Consider the following 20,941-nt stretch of genomic DNA (forward strand, 5'->3'; position numbering starts at 1 on the left):
GGACGCGCAGGCACTCCTGGGCTCCTGGCGTGTCCACTCCTCAGGGCTTCATCTACCCCTGCCCACACTTTTCAGTGGAGTCAGACCGCAAGTCCTCCGAGGGCCCCAGGATTTGTCCCCAGACCACCTCCAGCATTAGCAGGACTTGAAAATCAAGGTGAATTTCTGTGCTAGGAACACACCGTATTTTTAGATGGGATCATTTTATTTTACAGTCACTCCCTAGAGAATTTTTCCATGTGCTTTCTGGCACGGCTATTTTTGTTTTTACCATACACAGATGTCCTTGAGGTATGCTTAAAGCACAAACTGTGAGTGCCGTTTGCCGACGTAGGGTTTTCTTGTAACGCCCTAGGGTTCTGACGCGCGTGCACCGTACGGAACCGCACGGCCACACGCCCAGCGAGCGGGAGCACGGAGCACAGTGAGAGTCCAGCGGTCCTGCTGCAGCACAGGGCCGGGCTGAAGGTGGGACAGGGCTTCAAGCAGCCAGCTTTGGCTCCTGAAATAGCTCCTTGCTTTGCCCATGCTAAACTGATAATGCAGAGTTTTCCAGAATACTCTGTCAAATAAAGTTTTTAGAGAAAAGCAAAGTAGTGGGATGTCAGTTAAATGAGACGCGATGGCTTGCAAGGGGGATTTATGCAAACAACCTTTTGTTACTCCAAACAACATGCTGGCTTGCCAATCTTTCTGAGCTGCAAATATTTCTGTGCATTGCAGATCACGATGGAAAGCCTCCCTCCTCATAGATACTGCTGTCTTCTGCTATGGATTTATAATTGTCACCTGTTTTTACACGTATCTCTGGTCAGATTCACATCACAGATCAAAGGCTTCTGCCCAGTAATCCCCACATCGAAGACATACCTTGAAGTCAAATACCTATTTGTTTCAATGCAACTATTTTGTTTTTCAGATAAAAATGCATTATCCAATAAAAAATAATATCAACCAAAGCAGTTGAAAAAAAACAAACTAGGACCTCTGGTTAAGTAGGTAAAATGTCTTTCAGTGAACTGTGATACTACATTTCATCATAGATTTGTCATGTTTTTAATCACCTTTTAATATGCTCCAATTACTTTTTAGAGAAGTGACCAATTCCAAGGATGTCCAATGCAAGCTGGGAATCAGAATGCAAGGGGATATAAATGGTTCTAGAGCTCTGCACTTGGTGATTTTTCACAATATGGAGCATCTCCTATAAAATGTTGACTGTTCTCTGATGTCAGTGAATTCCACCCATGGCAGAAGGTTTATTTGACCACCATAATATCAAAAAGTTGATAAAGCAATTAACATTTTGCTTGACTCCATTTTGTAGTTTTCATCCACATCTATACAGGACAACACATCAAAAAACAGACATAGAAATAGTGAAATTCTGGAGAAGGAAAATAACCGACATGATCAAACCTAAGGAAGCAAATGAGCTCAAGTTCAAACACTGGTGCCCGCAGAGTCGGAATAATTGCCATCTCAGTCCTAAAAGCTATGAATCCAAGACAGATCTCAGCCCCCCAGGACTAATCTGCACAAGGATAAGATCATCAAATGAGAATGCAACCACAGCTTTCAAAACACATGACACAACTAGTAATTAATGCACTTATATGCCAGAAGTGATCCTTGCAATCTCTTCATCTGTCTTCCTACTTCAATGCAGGCTGTAGGATTTGCACTAAATAATTCCTGTTTGAATTAGAGCTGATTTAAAGATTTCTTGGAGCGATGAACTGACTGCAATTATTGATTGGTGTTCAATTATAAATCAGTATTTCCAGTTCAAATGTATTCTATAATTTAAGGTGAACTTGTAAAATTTCCCTTTCCAGCTATGATATCTTAATGTATCTTGGTGGACTAATAGAACAATTCAGTTGTCCTACCAATTTTTTGTTCCCCATGTAAGTAACAAATTATCCCTTAATCTCTTCCGAATAAATTAACCATTTTATGTTCAAGAAGTTTTTCCAGCGTTTCTGCCACCCTCATGTCTCCTTCCAGCATTGTAGACAACAAAACTGAGCATACTATTTTTCAAAGAGCCATGATAGTGTGAGGCCTCTGGATATTCTGTTTTCCTCAGTGCTCCTTTTGATGGATTCATGGATTGCAGTCGGCTTTTTGGCTACAGAATGGCTCCGGAGGTTGTGTTCAGTGGATGAACAGCCACCACTCCCCAAGTCTTTCAAAGTCACTGCTTCATATGACAAAGTCCTCTTATCTGTAAGCACAGGCTGCATTCTTTGATCTTCCACCTACAACTTTGTAAAGGGTTTTATAGAAATGGAAATGTATGATTGACTCATGACCATTTTACATAGTGATCCCCATTACTCTGTGTCAATGACCTATGGAATGAAACCCTTTATTTAAGAAATACTTATGAATTTTTATCACCATGATATTTTTTTCCATTGATAAAAATGTCACTTGCAGTGAGGCTAACATCTGTCCATTCTGAGGCCTACTAGAAAGTCTTCCACTCAAAAAGCCAATTTTATATCCACTAGTATGTTTATTTGTGTCTTCTTAGATTTCCTATTCAAAGTATCACAAATTCCTTGCAGATCATGATGAAAAACGTTACAATCCTCTAGAAACACTGTCCAGTCACCCCTATACCTACTCCCAGAGAGCCAGTTTGACAACATTTGCTATCCATAACCCTAAAATTGCCTGTCAGCGTTCAAGAGGTGTTTGGACAATGCCTTTAATAACACGCTTCAACTTTTGGTCAGCCCTTACATGGTCAGGCAGTTAGACTAGATGTCCTTGTAGGTCCCTTCCACCCAAAATAGCCTAATCTATTTCCATTCTATCTTTATCCCATCCTAAAACAGAATTTTGCTATTATTACTGACAAAGAAAACACAGATGAGAAAGATTGGCTGAACAAGGTACATAATAAATTTAGAACTCCAACACTGAGCAGAAACAAGAATCAAAATTATTTTAAAATGCTTTGAATAATAAAAAATCTCCACTAACTTTGACTTTATGATCTAAGATCTTTATACTTCAAGAGTATACACACACATATATACCTCTATTAGAGGCGTCTTCATAAAATCTGGTTCTGGCGTTGATTTGGGACACCATTCTGTGGCTTCAGCTATCACAGAATCATAGAGCTGTTTGGGTTGCAAAGGACCTTAAAGATCATCTAGTTCCAAACCCCCTGACAGGGGCAGGAACACCTTCTGCTAGGTCTGGTTGCTCAAAACCCCGTCCAACCTGGCCTTGAACACTTCCAGGGAGGGGGCTTCCACAGCTCCTCTGGGAAACCTGTTCCAGCGCCTCACCACCCTCACAGAGATGAAGTTCTTCCTTACAACTAACCTAAATCTGTCCCCTTTCAGTTTAAAGCCGTCCCCCCTCATCCTATCCCTACACTCCCTGACCAACAGTCCCTTCCCCTCTTTCCTGGAGCCCCTTCAGGTACTGGAAGGCTTCTATAAGGTCTCCCCAGAGCCTTCTCTTCTCTGGGCTGAACAACGCCAACTCTCTCAGCCTGTCCTTGTAGGTGAGGTGCTTCAACCTCCTGATCATCTCTGTGGCCCTCCTCTGCACCCACTTGAGCAGCTCCATGTCTTTCTTACATTGGGGGCCCCAGAGGTGGACACAGAACTACAGGTGGGGTCTTAGCAGAGCAGAGCAGAGGGGGAGAATCACCTCCCTCAGCCTGCTGGCCACGCTGCCTTGGATGCAGCCCAGGGTATGATTGGCTTTCTGGGCTGTGAGAACACATTGCTGGCTCGTGTTCAGCTTTTCATTACTTTTTCTTACTCAAGTAAATCCAGAGCAGGAAAAGAAATTATAAAAACCTACACTAATCCACCTTAAATATATAAATGCTTATCCCATATTTAAGCTAATAAAATATTCTGTTGTATAGGCTACACACCACAGTTTAAAAATACTTGGTATGCTGACTTCATTTTTTTCTAAGTTGCTTCTACAGCTCTTTGGCAAACAATGGATAGAAGTCCATGCATGAGTTGTGGCTTCTCACTAAATTAAGGTCCTAATGATCTTCCTCATATGCCTGGGCAATCATCAAGTTAATCCTCACTTGGCTCAGCCAAAAGAAGCATTTCTAAATCAGCAAATGCTGCTTCACAAGGAGCAGTAAAAGAAAGGTTCAGCAAAGCAGTTTCTTGATTTTTTAAATCCAAGAGCCATGAATCTTTTGCGGAGGGAAAATAGTAGGCACATCATCTTATGCATCACTGCTTCTATCTCAGGGTAAGACAGGGGTCTTTAAATATTTCGCCATAGTAGGGCTTGCCACATCCAAGTTGTGACAGTTCCATGTTCAGGAACAAACGCAGTTCCTTGAATCCTGCTCAGTAACAGGTTTATATAAGTCATATTCAGAAGTTACCTTGGCTAGCAACACTGATTTATTTCCTAATAAGAACCTAGTAATAAAGGCTTGAAATCTGCATTCAGTAGAAGGGCAACAATACTTCTTTTAAACAAAGTCACGTACACTGCATTAATAAGCATATTAATAACAATAATTCTTTCCCCATGTACAGACAACTTGTCTGCCTACTGGAGAAGACTCCAGGGGGACCTAACAGCTGCCTTCCGATACCTGAAGGGAACCTACAGGAAGGCTGGGGAGGGACTTTTCACAGGAGTGTCCACTGATAGGACAAGGGGAAATGGGTTTAAACTGAAGGAGAATAGGTTTAGACTGGATCTTAGGAAGAAGTTTTTCAGTACGAGGGTGGCAAGACTCTGGAAGAGATTGCCTGGAGAGTTTGTGGCTGCCCCCTCCCTGGAGGTGTTCAAGGCCAGGTTGGACAGAGCCTTGAGTAGCCTGATCTAGTTGAGAGGCGTCCCTGCCCATGGCACAGAGGTTGGATTAGATGATCTCTAAGGTCCCTTCCAACTTAGGCCATTCTATGATTCTATGATTCTATTCAAGGTAAAATGTTCTCATTGTGAACTATAATTTCAGCCCCCAAATCATTGTTCATCCAGCCATTAAACAACTGTGCACCAAAAATATGCTTTTGTCTGAGGTTCAAGTATGAAATCTTTTGTTTTCTTTTTTTTGAGGAAAAAAAGAGACAAATTTATTCTGATATCACTTACACAAACAAGTAACAGCACCATTAGATAGTCCTCAAGCATGCTAAAAAGATAAATTTGTCTGAGTACATTACTGCAATAGAGAGATTGAGACTGTGCTATGGGACAGTCCCCAAACTGTACACTGCTGGGAAGTCTCACAGCTCAAAGATGTGAGAAAGAAACAGAAATATTGCCCCTCATTCCCACAGGCAAGCTGCCTTCTCTTTCCTCTACAACCACCCTAGCACCTTGATTCTCCATACATGGACCTGCAGGGCTGGATTACAAGCATGGCTGTTGCTCTTTCCATCACCCTGCATTTCCATCCTGTTGTTCTGCTGTCCTCCACAACCACTTCAACCCTCCTTCCTCAACTTGTTTTTTGTTTCTGTCAGATTTTCAGCCCAGTTCACAGTGCAGCCACCGCAACATTTCTATGCACAGGAGGGAGTGGTGCAAAGGCAGAAGGAAACAGCTGGAGATGTTCATGCACCCCGTTTCAGCCCTACCTATTCACAACATAGCACCTTGGTTATCTTGCAGAATAAGAAACATTCTTAAATGCAGACTGCACTCACTGTTTTCTTTGGGATATGTTAAAATTACTCACTGCTTCATTCTCTGAGGGTGCAAGCAGAAAGCAAGGCCCATTGCTTAATGTAATTCTAGGACGTGCTTAGAAACTGCGTGACGAGTAACACTGACTACTGTACTAAAACTTGCACATGACCAAACAGACTAGAATTTTTTTCTGAGTCTATAACGACTTGTTAAAATATTAAAGAAGAAGGGTGTAGTAAGAGAGTAACGAGAGTGTAGAGGAAGGCCACATTGGAGATACTCATTCATTCATTTATTCATTCATTCATTCATGGTGCTGCTGGAGAATGTCCGGTTCCTCTCGGAAGGCAGGCTCCTTGACACCAAATCCCGAGAACACTTCACATTTGTCTGGCTTTTATCAGCTGACACTCTCTTGGCCTGTATTTTGCATCAGCTTCTCAAGGGAAAAAGAGAAGAGCTAAGATAACTATTGCCCTAGTACCTCCTGCTTTTTCAACACAGTGACTCGTCCATAAAATGTACAGAAGTGTCTGAAATCTAAAGTAAATGTGGCAAGCACTGACGACTGGGAGCTATTCTTATCTTGCCGCCCTCTCTAAACACAATGGCTGACCATGTCCCTTACTGTCATCATTTAAATGCTTTGTAGCCTAAAAATGGGCCAGTCCTATAGTGACAGACTGAATAACAGAAAGATTACAGCTTGTATAACTCCATTACAGTATGAGGGAATTTTGCAGTCAGACATTTCCTCCCATGTTCAAGCAGGGAAAAAACCCAGCCCAAGATTTCACTGCTCAGGCAAATAATTTCTCAGCTCTCCATCACCTTTGAAACCTGTGTTTATAGCTACAAGCTCTCTCAGGTCCAGCCTACTTAGTTTGATATCGATTTCCCAAACACTTTAGAAACTTTTGCATCTGAAGTGGAGCCTTGAATGTGTTATGGTAGCAAGCCTTAGGAAATCACTTCAGAAGTGGCTCTGCAGTTTTAGTGAATCGATGCGCTGCAAGCTTTAGTTACTTCACAGAAATAAAGTAAATCATTACAATCAAATCCCCTATTATTATTTACAGCAGGGAAGGATTGAGCCCTTAATCTGCTTACATGCTTATATAACCAATCAAACCAGGATTGGTTAGTGAAAGGCAGAAAACCTAATAAAAACTAAACTATTTTGTAATTGTCTACAATTCATCTTAATTTAAATAGTTTGCTCTCAAAATTTAAACAATTCTGAAGTCTGGAAAAAAAGAAAACAGCTCTTCCACAGACTTGATACAGCCTATATATATACAAAACATACATAGGCAAGTAATGTAATAGATAAATAGGTAGGTAAATATAATAGATAAGGACTTCAAAAGCACATGAATTCCTACCCCAACTTTATCAGAGGCTTGCTGTGTTCCCCAGACAAATAATTTCCCTTCTGAATTTTCCTGCTTTTTAAAGAGGAGTAAACAATGCTCTTCCCTTTCCGAAGGGATTTATGAATTAAAGGTGCAGCACTTTGATCAGATTCAACTTTTCAAGTTGTCCACAGGGGATTAATGATGGTAGTGCTTCAAGACTGTATCAACTCTGAATTTGCATTTGACTCACAAGTGTTTAGAACTCCCACACTCCCAGCCGGGAATTGAAATAAATGTTGAAAAGGAGACGACGTATATAAATGGTTTCACATACAACAAATCTTAATGGCACAGGTAAAGATCATTTTTTAATGAGGCATTTTGATCATGTTCCAATGCCTTTTCAACACCTCTCCTTATAGTTACAGGCTCTAGAAGTCCACAGTGTTCGGAAATAAAAGGTCATGACTTTTGAGTTGCAGCCAGGAAAAGGTAGGACATGACAAAAAAAGGGTTTAACCAATGTTAGATGATAGCCCTCAGCTGTGCTGTGCAGAAGCACTGCCCACTGACCTACAAAGAGCTGTGAACCTGTCCCTGCTACTTACTTGACTGAAGACAGGGTGCAAATGAAAGCAGAAGAAAACTCAAAGATCATCCTCTCCACGAATGACAAGAATAACTGAAGAAGACTTCTCCCCTATGGTTCAAGTTAGTCTTTGTGACTATTGTCCAAGCTTCTTCCAGAAAAAAGAACAGTTTCAGAATGAGAGAAGATTACAAGTAATTCTGCTTTTCCTCTGTAATTTAAGCGTATGTGGACAGTGGTCCACACTATGGTTGGATGCTACTAATGCGGCTACACATGTGTTGTAGGGGGACCATCATGTGGGATAACCTTCAAGCAAGAAAGACAAGAAAAGGTTACAGCAGGATCAGACAGAAGAATTTCCTAATAAGCAAAAACAATTTTGCATTACAATGAAAATGGGCAGAAATCATGTAAGACTAATTGAGATTACAACTGAAGATAAATCCAAGCTTTAAAATTCAGATTCACAGCTTTAAATACTGCCACAAAATTTGGTTAATATACACTTTAGCTGAGACCAATCAGACTAACCTGATGGCCTTTCATGATGGAATGACTGCATTGATGGATAAAGGAAGAGCAACTCATGTTATCTATCTTGACTTCTGTAAGGCCTTTGACACAATCCCACAAAACATTCTTACCATTAAATTGGAGGGGTATGGATTTGATGGATGGATTATCTGATGGACAAGGAATTGGCTGAATCCAGATGGCCAAAACCAAAGAAATGTAATCAAAGGCTTGATGTCCAAATGTAGATCAGTGACAAGTGGTGTCCCTCAGTGGTCCACAGTGGGACCGTCACTGTTTAAGAAATTTATTAATGACATAGACAGGGGGATTGAGTGCTCCCTCAGCAAGTCTGCAGATGACACCAAGCTGAGTAGTGCATTTCATTCACTTGAGGGATGGGATGCCATCCAGAGGGAGCTTGACAGGCTTGAGGAGTGGGTCCATGCCAACTTCATGAAATTCAACAAGGCCAAATGCAAGGTCCTTCACCGGGATCAGGGCAATCCCCAATATCAATAGACTGGGGACTGACTGGAGAGAGTAGCCCTGTGGAGAAGGGCTTGGGGATACTGGTAGATGAAAAATTGGATGCAAGCTGCCAATATGTGTTTGCAGCCCAGAAAGTCAATCCTGGGCTGCATCAAAGTGTGGCCAGCAGGCTGAGGAAGGTGATTCTCCTTCTCCCTCTCATGACATCCCCACCTGGATGGAGTACTGCATTCAGTTATGGGGTCCCCCGTAGAGAGAAGACAGGGACCTGTTAGCGCAGGTCCAGAGAAGCGTCATGAGGATGGTCAGGGGGCTGGAACACCTCTCCTATGGGGACAGGTTGAAAGAGTTGGGGGTGTTCAGTCTGGAGAAGAGAAGGCTCCAGGGAGATCTTATTGTGGAGTTTCAACACTTAAAGGGGGCTTATAACAAAAAGGGAGAGAGACTTTTTACCAAGGCTTGTAATAACATGCAGAAAGAGTTTTAAATCAAAAGAGGGTAGGTTTAGGTTAGGTATAAGGAAGAAATTCTTTGCAATGAGAGTGGTGAGACACTGAACACATTCCCCAGAGAAGTTGTGCCCCATCATGGGAAGTTTTCAAGGTCAGGTTGGATGGGACTTTGAGCACTGGTCTAGTGGAAGATGTCCCCGTCCATGGCAGTGGGATGGACCAGACCTTTAAAGGTCCTTTCCAACTCAAACCAAACCCCTCTGTGATTCTGTAATACAGAGCTGGCAGCTAGCCTGTGAATTTCAGTCTCAGATCCTCAATCCTCAAAATAAAATGTGTGGGAAAGGCTTTTCCGCCACAATTACAGCTTTCACAATAACAAAAATTTACTTCAGTTCTTCAGGCTGAAAATTGTACATTCCAGTCTGGTGGCGCCTCAGAAACTTGCCCACTGTGTGACTCATCTTCCACTTTCTTTTCTGTGTCCTAATTGTGGCAAGATTTCACCCCCTAAAGTATGAGGCCCTCCGCTCCTCCTGGAAATCCCTGCTTAAAGCATAAACAGAAATCTATCCACAGAGGAAAAGGAAAATAAAGTTTCCCCAACTACAATCACTTGTTTGGTTTGTGTCTTGGTTTTTGTTTTTTTTTTTCCTAACACAGGGTAAAGAATTTCAACAGAAAGCTGCTACTTTCAATGTTTCAGCAGTAGCAACTTCAATGGATTCGGAAGTAACACAACAGTATTATCCCTTTGGTCATTTAGAACTAGATAGCACAGCAGCAGGGAGAGTACTGTTTGCAGCAATCATTGATTGGAAAATGAACTAATTAAGTGTTACGTCTATTCCTCTATCCAGTAGGAAACCACCCTTACCAAACCAAGCCTTCAGTTTCTCACTGAGAACTGAATAAAAGAAGACAAACTTGCTAAATCAAGGTAATCAGAAGGACGGAGCCAGGCTCTTTTCAGTGATGTCCAATGACAGGACAAGGGGCAACGGATACAAGCTGGAACACAGGAGGTTCCACAAAAATATTAGGAATAACTTTTTCACTGTGAGGGTGCCAGAGCCCTGGCACAAGCTGCCCAGGGAGGTTGTGGAGTCTCCTTCTCTGGAGACTTTCAAAACCCACCTGGACGCGTTCCTAAATGTGCAAAGGGAAGTGTTTTAGAGCAGCAAGAGACAACCAAGAATCAAAAACTATGCAGGATTAAACAGAAAAAGTCTGGAAGAGGAAAACAGACTTGGGATACCATAAGCAGAGACAAAGAAGAGCTACAAATCAAATGTGCCCTCACAACCACTGCTGTAACACTGACTTACAGGTAGGAGATAAAGGACTACACTGCCTGACTGCATGGACCTGCTACAAGGATCCTCTGGCTCTGCCAGATGGCACCATGGCCCAATGGCACCGAGGCCACCTGTTCAGTTGCTGACTGGCACCGAAAGATGGGCACGGACCGAGCTCCTCGGCAATGGTCCTCCCTGGGGATCTCCCACGCGCGTCGCTGCAGCGCTAGGATCAACCCCCTGAGCTCTGGAGATCACAAGCCCGCAGAGACCTCTGGCCACACAGCAACTGCTCAGGTAACACACCTGAAACGTGGCTGACACGTATCCACTGCAGAGATGACGTGGCACACTGTCTAATTAGGAAAGCACTACCCCTTCCACAAACCCTGCCTAGCTGAGCTCCCCGACTTAGGAACCACATTAAGCTCTTTATCTAATCAATAGAGAGAGGCATGTCCAAAGGCTAACTCTTTAGGTAGCCTAAGGTAACTAAGCTCTCAATTTAGACTTCTTAATTAGGTAAAAACAGTGATGTCAGTTCTATTTAGTCAATAAAGGGAGACAGGCTTATTACTGGTGCCAGCGGATAGAGCTTCTCATTTAGCTGATGTAGTAACCATTTATACATTTTACACTAACAAATACTATTCACTGCACAGTTGTTTCAGCAATTGTTTGGTTTGGGGGGCAGAAATTATCAAAAAATTATGTCATCCTGGAATTCCAATGATCAAGAATTGATGCAAACGTTTCAGGTCCCAATCCTTGAATATACATATGAGCTATTTGTAGGCAGAGTGGCACGCTGAGATCACTGAAATTAAGTGCAAAGAGGACCCAGGAAACATATTTTGTATGAAAGCAGCACTCTAATTTTCTAAAAGATGGCACTGGTATGGATCAGTTCTGAGCTTTTAAAAACTTGATGAACAGAGGATATCAGTTCTCTGGTACTTTACATAATCTGCTTTGTGAAGTTTTTTTAATATCTTGCAATCCACTTCTTCAAGGCTTTTGTGAGGCAGGAGTAGGAGGTTTAATTATTTGCTAGCGGTTTCAATAGGAAGGGAGCAGGATGCTACAATCCCTCTGTGAAAGGAAATCCTGCAGAGGTTAGGAGATGCTCCAAAATCAGAGCTAGCAGTCACCAAATCACTCAGTATGTTTCATGCTGACAGAGAAGCCTCCGATGGGAAAGTATCTTATCTCAAAGAAATCTCTTTACAATCTTCTTTACCCTGCAACAAAGAAACTCATCCTGTCTTTCTTCCAAAATGAACATAAGTGTTCACCAGCAATCCTGAAGTCTTCCCTTTCTTTGCACAAGGCATGTTAGCAGCTGTCCAAATAACCCAGCAGTGCCATAGGGACCATCCTTAAGGGGAGAGACTTCCAAGTCTTAGTCAAACCATCACTTCTCAGCTGAGGCTGCCAGTAAAAATGCTGCTGGATAATTTCAAGTTCCTTTTCTCTCTCACCCACATTAAATAGCATCTAATAACACGAGTAATTTAAATGAAACCAGTGGGCACAGTACACAGCAACACAGCCTTCAGTGCAAAGGAGGAGCAACTGGGAAACCTGAGGCTACAGCTTATTACGCTGATCCTTTTCCATCAGGCAACAATCTGGTATGTTCAGTTTAAACTCACTAATTCAGCTGCTTAAGCTGCTACATTTTTCCTTACTCTGAACCTTTTTTATTCATCAAATCATTTTTTCACGTCAATAGCCTATTCTTACAGCGAGCCTCGCAGTACATGCGAACATTATTTCATGACAATTTTGAGAGGCACTGCCCTCTTTACTGTCAAATTTAAAAAATGAAAGAGCAAGTAATGTCCCTGAAATCAATCACTATGCTGGCAGTGAAATGCGTAGGAGAAATCTTTTCTCCTCAAACTCCTGCTACTGGACTCTGATCACTATCAGGCTGAAATATTGCTGCTAAAATATTTCCAGAGGTAAACAATCTACATTAAATAAATTTACTCCTTTTACTGAGATAGTTTTAAAATTTCCAGATAGTTTCTGAGGGGCAGCAGAAGACCACACTCTTCATTGAGAACTAAAACTACTTCTTGCATTTATGATTCACCAAAGAAAAAGGATGCTTCTAAGTGCTCACTGCCACCAAGTTCTCTGCAGAAGTAAAAAACTCTTCTCCTTTCAAATCAGGACAACTTGAAGAGATTACTTGAAGTAAAAAAAATATATAGAAAATCAGCAGGCCCCAAAGGATGGACAGACATCACACTCCCCTGGTATAATATATCTTGGGAACAATTAAGTTCTTTCTGGGTAAGCAGGATTTACCTGTCTGTAATTCAAGGCTCAATTATAATCTCTGATACAATACAATTCTTACTAATGATAACTCTAATTGCAGCGTTCACTATCCTCTTTCAAACCCAGCTAGACAGCTTCCTGGAGACAAAGAATTTTGATTGACTGCCTTACTTAGTGAAATTTTCCTCTCAGATATACAGGCACAGCTCTCGCTGAAGTGGTACAGATGTTTCTGAAAGCAGGACCAGAGAAATAACAAACTCCTGCACTCACCTGGCACAAAGTGCTTTCACATGAAGCTCATGTACATCCAGTCATGCAGATACTGAGGCTCACAGAGAAATATATGACAGTCTGCAAAGTTCTTCTGAATTTACCTTAGCCTTTCTGAGAGTATGTTAATATAGACCAATTTATGGCTATTACTACACACACGTAAGACTGGGTTGATTTCAATCAAAGAAAATTAGGAAAAACTGTTCTCTTTTTGGCAAGAGTTATTTGAAGGAAATTGCACTCTATTGCATTGTGTTAAATAGAAAATGTATTTTTAAATGATGATAAATCAAACATATTCTATAAATTGCTGTTGGCCTGCATCTATGCAACGTGCTTTTGCTATTTAGAAAAGAATTTAAAAAAAAGGCTTTCAACTTCATAGACATAACCATAACTTTCAAGGCTACACCACTGCCAAAGCTAAAGAAACAATATAAAGTAATTTTGGTAATATACGGGAAAAGAAGATGATAAGAGTTTGTCCTCAGATAACTAAGAGAAGAACAATTAATCATGTGTTCTGCTTTATGTAAAGGCCTGCTTCCTGAAACAGAATGAATTTGTACAGCTCATCTAAAATAAATGGAGTAGTATTCATTTATTTCAATAGGGAATTTCACTTTTTGTGTTTTGGTTTTTTTTTAATTAAAAATTAATTCCTCAGTGGAGAGGGAGGTACTGAGCTCTTCTCCCTGGGATCCAGTGACAGGATGCCTGGGAATGGTTCAACGCTGTGCCAGGGGAGGTTCAAACTGACATAAGGATGCATTTTCTTACCGAGAGAGTGGCCAAACACTGGAACAGGCTTCCTAGAGAGATGGGCGACGCCTCAAGCCTGTCAGGGTTTAAGAGGCATTTGGCCAATGCCCTTAATAATATGTTTTAACATTTAGTTAGCCCTGAATTGCTCAGGCAGTTGGACTAGATGATCATTTTAGGTCCTTTCCGACTGAAACAGTTCTATCCTATTCAAAATGGTGCAATTTTGTGGCCATTACCTTAGCCTAAAAAATCTGTGGAAAATCTTCTCTGATGGAATTTCAGTTTAATGGGTGATTAATGATTTAAAGCACCTTTATAGCCTCACTCAAACAAGTCTGTCTCGGCACATTACAAATACTGAACATCATCGGTTCCTTACATAGAGTAATTGTATTATTGTCACAGATTTACAGGTGGCCACAGAGAAGAAGAGGCTGAGAATTCAGCTCTGTCAGAAGCTGCATGGCATAACACAAGAGGATAGCAGGTCTGAGTACCTAACTTGGAGAAAAAGCTGCCCTCTCACTGTTAAGAAGAGATTTGGACCGGTATACACAAAGCTTGTTTGAGGGCACGCCGTCATCCACCAAGAGGATGGGAATGGGACTCAGCTTCCCGGAGCGCAGGTTTTACCGCACAGTTTCTAGACAGAACATTCACACTCTCAGCAAAGACTTTGTTTAGGGGCATTTCTAACTGAAAGTCATGTTTCGTATCACCTTCATAAATCTTTGAAAAATCTGCACTGTTAATTCCCATTGCTAGAGTCAACAAATTTAAAATCACAGGCAATAAAAGAGCAGAAGATGCCTCAGTTCTGTGGATGTACTCCAGGACTAACGCCACGGTACTTTGTCTGCTTGTATTACTATCAGTACTACAATGTAACCTGAAGACCCAATCAAGATCAGGCCGCCATTATGTTAGGCATGAAGAAGTCAGTTCGTATCCCAAATTGCCTGCAATCTATCTACACGAGGCAGACAAAGTACAACTATCATTTTGCAGATGGAAAACAGAAGGAGTAAGCAGATTGCCAAAGGCTCTCAGAAGCGTACTCAATGAAATCTCTGACAAAAACATGACACAAACCATTGCTGCTGGAAATGCATTTCAGTGCCAAGGCACTACCTTATCTAATAAGCCCATTACTTTCATATTGTGCCAGGTAACTTTTGAGACATAACATAGATGCTGCATGATAAGAAGAAATTATAATATTTATGTTTCTTAATAAAGATAAAACATACGGGAATCTGACCACATTCTTCCATCATATACAAAGACTGGGACTCAGTTTCATGTTCTGTCACAGTCCTATCTAATCCTCTGCAATGATCTGGAGCATCTATTTGTGTACTTCACTCAGGCTGTGCAAAGCTGAAAAATTAGCAGGTGATTTACAGTACCAAAGTTAGGCACTAAGGCATCTTACATAGTCAGAAAGGGCAATTAGGTACCTCTGAAGGGTAATCCAAAAATCTTGTTCTAATTGTAAAGCAGCCAAGAACTACTCCTGACAAGAAAAGGAAAAAAAAACAAAGAAGAGAAAAAATATTTGCTTAAATTGAAAGGTTCCTTCTATAGTGTTCTCCAGTAAGGTTGCACCTTATCTCCTGCTGCCACTGAAACTCAGGTCTGTCCACTAAGGAAGGCAACACAAGGCATGTGGGAATTGGACCACAGAGTCTCCTACTGAGATTCTGCATCTAATTGAACAAGGAAAGAGGCAAAGCTGCCACATGTAACGGCCTAATAGCTGGAGCACTGACAGCAGAAGTGTAAAACTCAATCATAGTTCTCCTCCATCTTGAGGAGATTCCAGTTCTCACTTCCCACTTCTCCAGAAGATGTAGGGTCGTCAGACTAGGAACTACCCTGCCGAATCGCTTCCTTGTTGGTAAGTGAATCATAAGATCCTGGAGGATGAACAGAGAGGCCTCTAAAGTTCTGCCAAATATCTATCTTTGGTCCTCTCAAGACTTTTTCTGCATGGATTGCAGGCAGCTTGCTCCTAAAAATCTTTTTCCCAAAGATGACTGAGAAGTAGGATACAGGCTTTTTACTTGGGTAGCGCCAGCAGTTCCCTCCCATCCCTTCTCTCTGCCAGCACTCCCCATCACGTGGTAAATGCACATCTAGGAGTCTCCTGGAGCTGGAAGACAAGATGGGGAAGTAAGACACAATAGAGCCCACAGCCCACTCCTTGTTTGAGTCTCCTTAAAATTTTGTAACTTGCCCTGGCAGAAGGAAGCCCTTTCTAGCTTCCTCCTCCTCCTCCTCACTTGAAACTGTTGAGAGATGAAGAATTAGTGGCCAGACAGTGTTTTTTAATATGAATGTGCAAAAGACCCCTGGCCCCTCAGGGAATCGTGGAACCAGCCACATTTGTACTAAGGAGCTCTTATATCACCACATAGTGTGTGCACTGGTATGAGAGCAGAAGGGCCACCACAAGAAGCTACGTGGCCTACCAGGCTGCCAAGAGCGGGCACCACTCTATGGAAAAATCACTGGATTAAAGGAAAAAAAAAGTACAAAGTTAATCCCTGAAGGCAGAGACTGGAATACAACTCCTCCAATAACCCTGCATGAGTGCCTGAACCAATTACTCACCCTCTTGCCTGCTCCTCTTCTTGCCCACGGCTATTGCATTCCTCACTGCTGAATGTCCCAAGCTAAACTGGAGGGAGCAGGAAATTTCACTTCTCTCCTCCTCAAAAAAAGTGATGGTTAAGGGCATGGAAAATAGAGCTACGACCCTCTTCTGTTGCAAAAGGCAACCGAGCATAGGTTTGCCATGTCTGAAATTGGCTGTTACAGATGAAGTGGGTTCCCACCAGCCGTGGTTTTGACTGAAAGCGGCTGCCGCTGCTGTGCCTCGTGCTGGATTCCGAGCTGGGCTCAGAGCACCCCAGTGAGGTCAGGCTTTCCCGGCGGGTCCAAATGAGCTCTAGATCTTGGTGGAGTGCATGGTTCCCCCACTTCCCAGACTACAACGCCTCCCTACAGGTATCTGTGCCCAGCTCCCCAGTGACACGTAGGCTGAACATGGGCACAACCTGTCAGCTCTTCATGCTCCCAATAGGAAGCAGCTCTGGAAAGCAGGATTTCTGCACCATTTCCTTGCACCTACATGTCTTAATTTTTACTAACTCCCATTATATGTGACAAGACAAATGTTCTGGATATCTCTATGGACATTTCTGTAACTTAGCTACCCACTTCCTAAAGCAGGGCTCACAAGAGTGTGGTAAGGAAAAGCATTAAGTACAGGGAGGCCTAATGAGATCACATAAACAAGTCAGAAATAATTTCAAGACGAATCCCAGACACACCCGGAATCAGATCAGTATAAAAATAAGTTATGTTGTATTCAGATAAAATAGTTTTAAATTGAAACTTGACATTCATATGTCATCTTTCCCACAGGTTTTACAGACCACTGGAAGAAACATTTTATCCACTAACCATGGGCTCCCTTTATTATTCCCACCAAAGACTGCTTGGACATTGCAACAGCACTGGAACTGAGACAATGAGCTTCTTTTGACATATGTTCTAATTAGAGGGGTTGCATAGCACCAATAACAAGATATACAGAGGAAGCACAGCTTATGCTGGAGATTGATTTAATGAGTTTTCATAAAGTCTTCTACGTCTAAGATGGTATCTAATAACACTAAGAGTATGTAGGACCTTGTTACCTTTCCAAATTTACCATTCATACTCTCTCTCAAGTTATCTACCAAATTTAAGTGTTGTAGGAGCCACCAGTCTCATTTTCTTTTTTTTGCCTATTTCAGTTCTGACATTTAAATTTATGTCAAACTATCTAAGGGTGAGAGGTGATAATTTTATTTCATAAAAACTTTTGACATTTTGGACCGGAACAGAAACACATATTTCAGCATATTCATAAAAATAATTTCAAAACTCTATTTTCTAGTTTAAGTTACAGAGAAATGTCTGTAGGAGCTGAGACTGACTTGGGAGACCCATGTGTAACTTCTAATTTAAACTAGAAATCGTCATCAGATCAAAATACTGTCAATACACAAAAGCATAGGAGCTTAAACACAGACATGCCAAGCCGGTGCACTAACTCACATATAACCTTCTGAAGAGTGATATTATTGAAACTCTATTAAAAAAAGCATCTTGAAAACACAAATATGTTTACTTCATTAGTTATATTCCCACCTTGCTCCAGCTGTAAGCTACAGAAGCAAGTTCAAAGCTGAAAGAAAACAACAGTTGCCAGTGAGAACTTTCCTATAATACTCAATACTAGAGAAAAAAAACATTACCTCACAGATCTAGGCTCAGATCAGCAACTGTCAATCCCTACATCACCTACATTTTGCCTTCTTAAGGAAAAGACCACATAAAATGGCAGCTCTTGATGTGAAGTTCCCAGCTAGGGACTCAGACTTCAGAGGTCTTGGCATTCTTTTGACAATCTACGCAACCATATATAAAACATAACATTACAAATTAATATAAATGATATTTTCCCTCTCTGCAAAGGTGCAGCATAAAAAGCTCCACTAAAAAACTCGCCACTTAAGATTCATACAAATCCATAAAGCAGTTGTTATACAGACCTCTTCAACATGGAATGAATTTTACTGCCAGTACATAGGCATGTGGTTTTAAGATACGTACAAGCATTAGTTATCTGTATCAGAAGCTGGAAAAACATGAATCCGGCATTTTCACTGCTTCGTGCTTGATTTCATCAGCTGGTACAATGGCTTAAAGAATCAGGCCCACAGCTTCATCTGTTAACCTCTCACCATTGAATGCCGCTCTTGGTAAATCTACTAGCACGCACATCTACACACTGTAGCCTAAACTGCTCACCTAGAAGAGAAGCACTCAGGAAACCCCCAGATTAGAATCAAATGGATTATGAGTGACAGAACAAAGGAAAAAAAAAACAGCAACAAATGCATTTGAAATGGCAAATCGCTCTTGAACACACGGCAGTTGGTAGTGAGAGAATATTCAGAAGGTGCCTTACCTGTGTAGTGCACCACACACGTCTGACCCTTCTTCGGAAATGTCCGCCCTGTCAGAATTACAGAAGGTTATTCTTTTATTTTCTCCAATTGACCTGTGTGGCTAGGCAGTTTTATCTTTTAGGAGGAAAATGCCAGAGTGTGATTTGTATTGATTACGCTTTATCAAATCACTAAAATGCAAAACAGGAATGGTAGAAACTAGAAGATGCCAGCTTGGCTCCTATTTAGTTGTTAGACCAAATAATATTTTCCTTTTGTAACTTTCCCTGTATATGGGGGCATTATATATGCACTTACATTCTGTAAGTGCAAAAGGACTGTCAAAACTTCACAGATTATAACCTTAAAATTCTCAAAATGTTCTTGTTATAATTTTCCAAATAAAGTCTTAGCCTGACATGGTGGAAAAAAATCAATTTGTATTCACTTTTCTAATGCCTTTCACTCAAGACAGCTCTAACAAGGGCATCTTTAATTAGCCAGGAAGGGTTTTTTAAAAAATTTTCACATACAAAGGCAGTTTAATTTCATAGCATCGGGCAACAGTAATTGAGTGATACAACAAGGTCTTCTAAGAGCCTCCTAAAATTTTAATACCGCAAGAAAAAAAAAAGCTTAAATTAATTCCTTGCCATTGGAAAATGACATTACAATTCCATTTTACCTGTTCTAGGTACTGCCAAAGGCACTAAAAGCTGGCTGAAGATCTTCCAGGCTCAGTTAGGTGCCAAGGGCATATTAAAACAGCTCACCTTGATTTCTCAAGCAATGTTGGCCAGGTGAAGACCCAGGCTCAGAAGAACTTAAAAGTACGAATGAGACCAATTGTTAAGGAACATCCTTGCCAGAAAGCTAGAAACTGAGGATTCAAGTAGAAACTGAGGTTCATATCTCAGCTTTCTGGCTTCTTCAGTCTGAATTAATATGATAACTTACACATCCCAGGGTGCATTGCAGGGTACAAAACATCAAGTAACACGTAAGATATGTACTTAGGGCTTATATGCCAAACCCACCATGAGCAGTAAATGGCAGCAGGGCAGGCTAATATGATGAACTGAGATTTATAACACGAAATTGAGAAGATGGTGCTCCTAAGCATCGTCTGAACAGCCTTGTTCATCAGCTTGTATTTGGCTGCAACATCTGTGCTGCGGGTTGTGCAATGCGCAGTGCAGTGTGTACCCAGTCACGGCACCACTGTAACCCCAAAGTTGGGCTTCATCTCATTTAACTTTAGCCACCTAAACCTCAGTCAGCTATCATATGCCAGTCTCCTGGGCTTCAGGGGAGAGTTAGCAGTGCTTCGAAAGAAGTCCAGCCTTTCCAGAGAGAGGCAAGATGAATTCTTCTCTGGAGAGGACTATGGGAAAAAAAAAACACCCAGAAGACTGCTTCAGGCTAGCCAGTTAACCTGACAAGAGTCATGCAGGACAAATCCTACCCTTGGTAAAACGGGTAATACTCAGTGATGCACTGTTACACAGAGACCTGAGAAAAGGAGCGCTAGACCTTGCTGACACATATCCTGCTGTGTGAGTATAACTCCAGCAAAGTCAATGAAGCTACATAAATTCCCATCAACGCTGAATTAAAAGCAGAGATTCTCAAGACCACTGACTAGCTGTAGTTTTAAAGTCAGCTGATTTTGATTAAGACTTGCAACCAAGAGAACTAATCCATATAACCTTATTTGGAATAGCATATTGCTTACAAAGACAGCCTTGATATATTTAATAGCTAGAAAGCACTACAAGGTTAAGCATCATCCCTCTTTCTGATTTCAACCCAGCATTACTCATATATGTAAGTATTCTGCTTTTACACCTGTACAACCAAGGGAAGAATTTGATCCCCAGAGCTAAACAGCACAGAGGGAGAAACCAGTTTAAAAGCATATGCAAGGAAAGAGGAGATATTGGGCCAAGAAAGTTAAGCTGAGATCGACTTGATCAAATAATTTACGGTTGTGTATCAGCCACAGATGAATCTGGCCTGTTATACAGATACACACAGCTGTATGTTAGCAATTACATCCTCTTTAAAAAAAAAACAACACTCCAAAACCTTATGAAATGATATTTTAACGCCACAGAAAGGTGGAACAGCACGAACTGGCGCTGGGGAAGGGAGCTTGGGCCGAGCAGAGGTTGCTGCCGCTCGGGCTGCACCTCAGCCCTCCCCAGCATCGCCCGCTGAGCCGGGAGGCGGCGGCCGGCCC

General features: G+C 41.6%; 1 protein-coding gene across 1 annotated transcript in view; it reads right to left on the minus strand.

Moving 5' to 3' along the window:
• FKBP1B (FK506 binding protein 1B, 12.6 kDa) overlaps positions 1–18,767 on the minus strand; it is a gene marked incomplete at its 5' end in the record, with an annotated part of 44,344 nt that extends 25,577 nt beyond the window's left edge. The window contains one exon of the mRNA XM_009876384.1: positions 18,720–18,767. Within this exon, the coding sequence (XP_009874686.1) occupies positions 18,720–18,767 (48 nt within the window). The remainder of the gene's footprint in view (positions 1–18,719) is intronic.
• Positions 18,768–20,941: the final 2,174 nt, after the last annotated feature.

The sequence above is a fragment of the Apaloderma vittatum genome, unplaced genomic scaffold, assembly GCF_000703405.1.
Source record: "Apaloderma vittatum isolate BGI_N311 unplaced genomic scaffold, ASM70340v1 scaffold14599, whole genome shotgun sequence".
NCBI lineage: Eukaryota > Metazoa > Chordata > Aves > Trogoniformes > Trogonidae > Apaloderma > Apaloderma vittatum.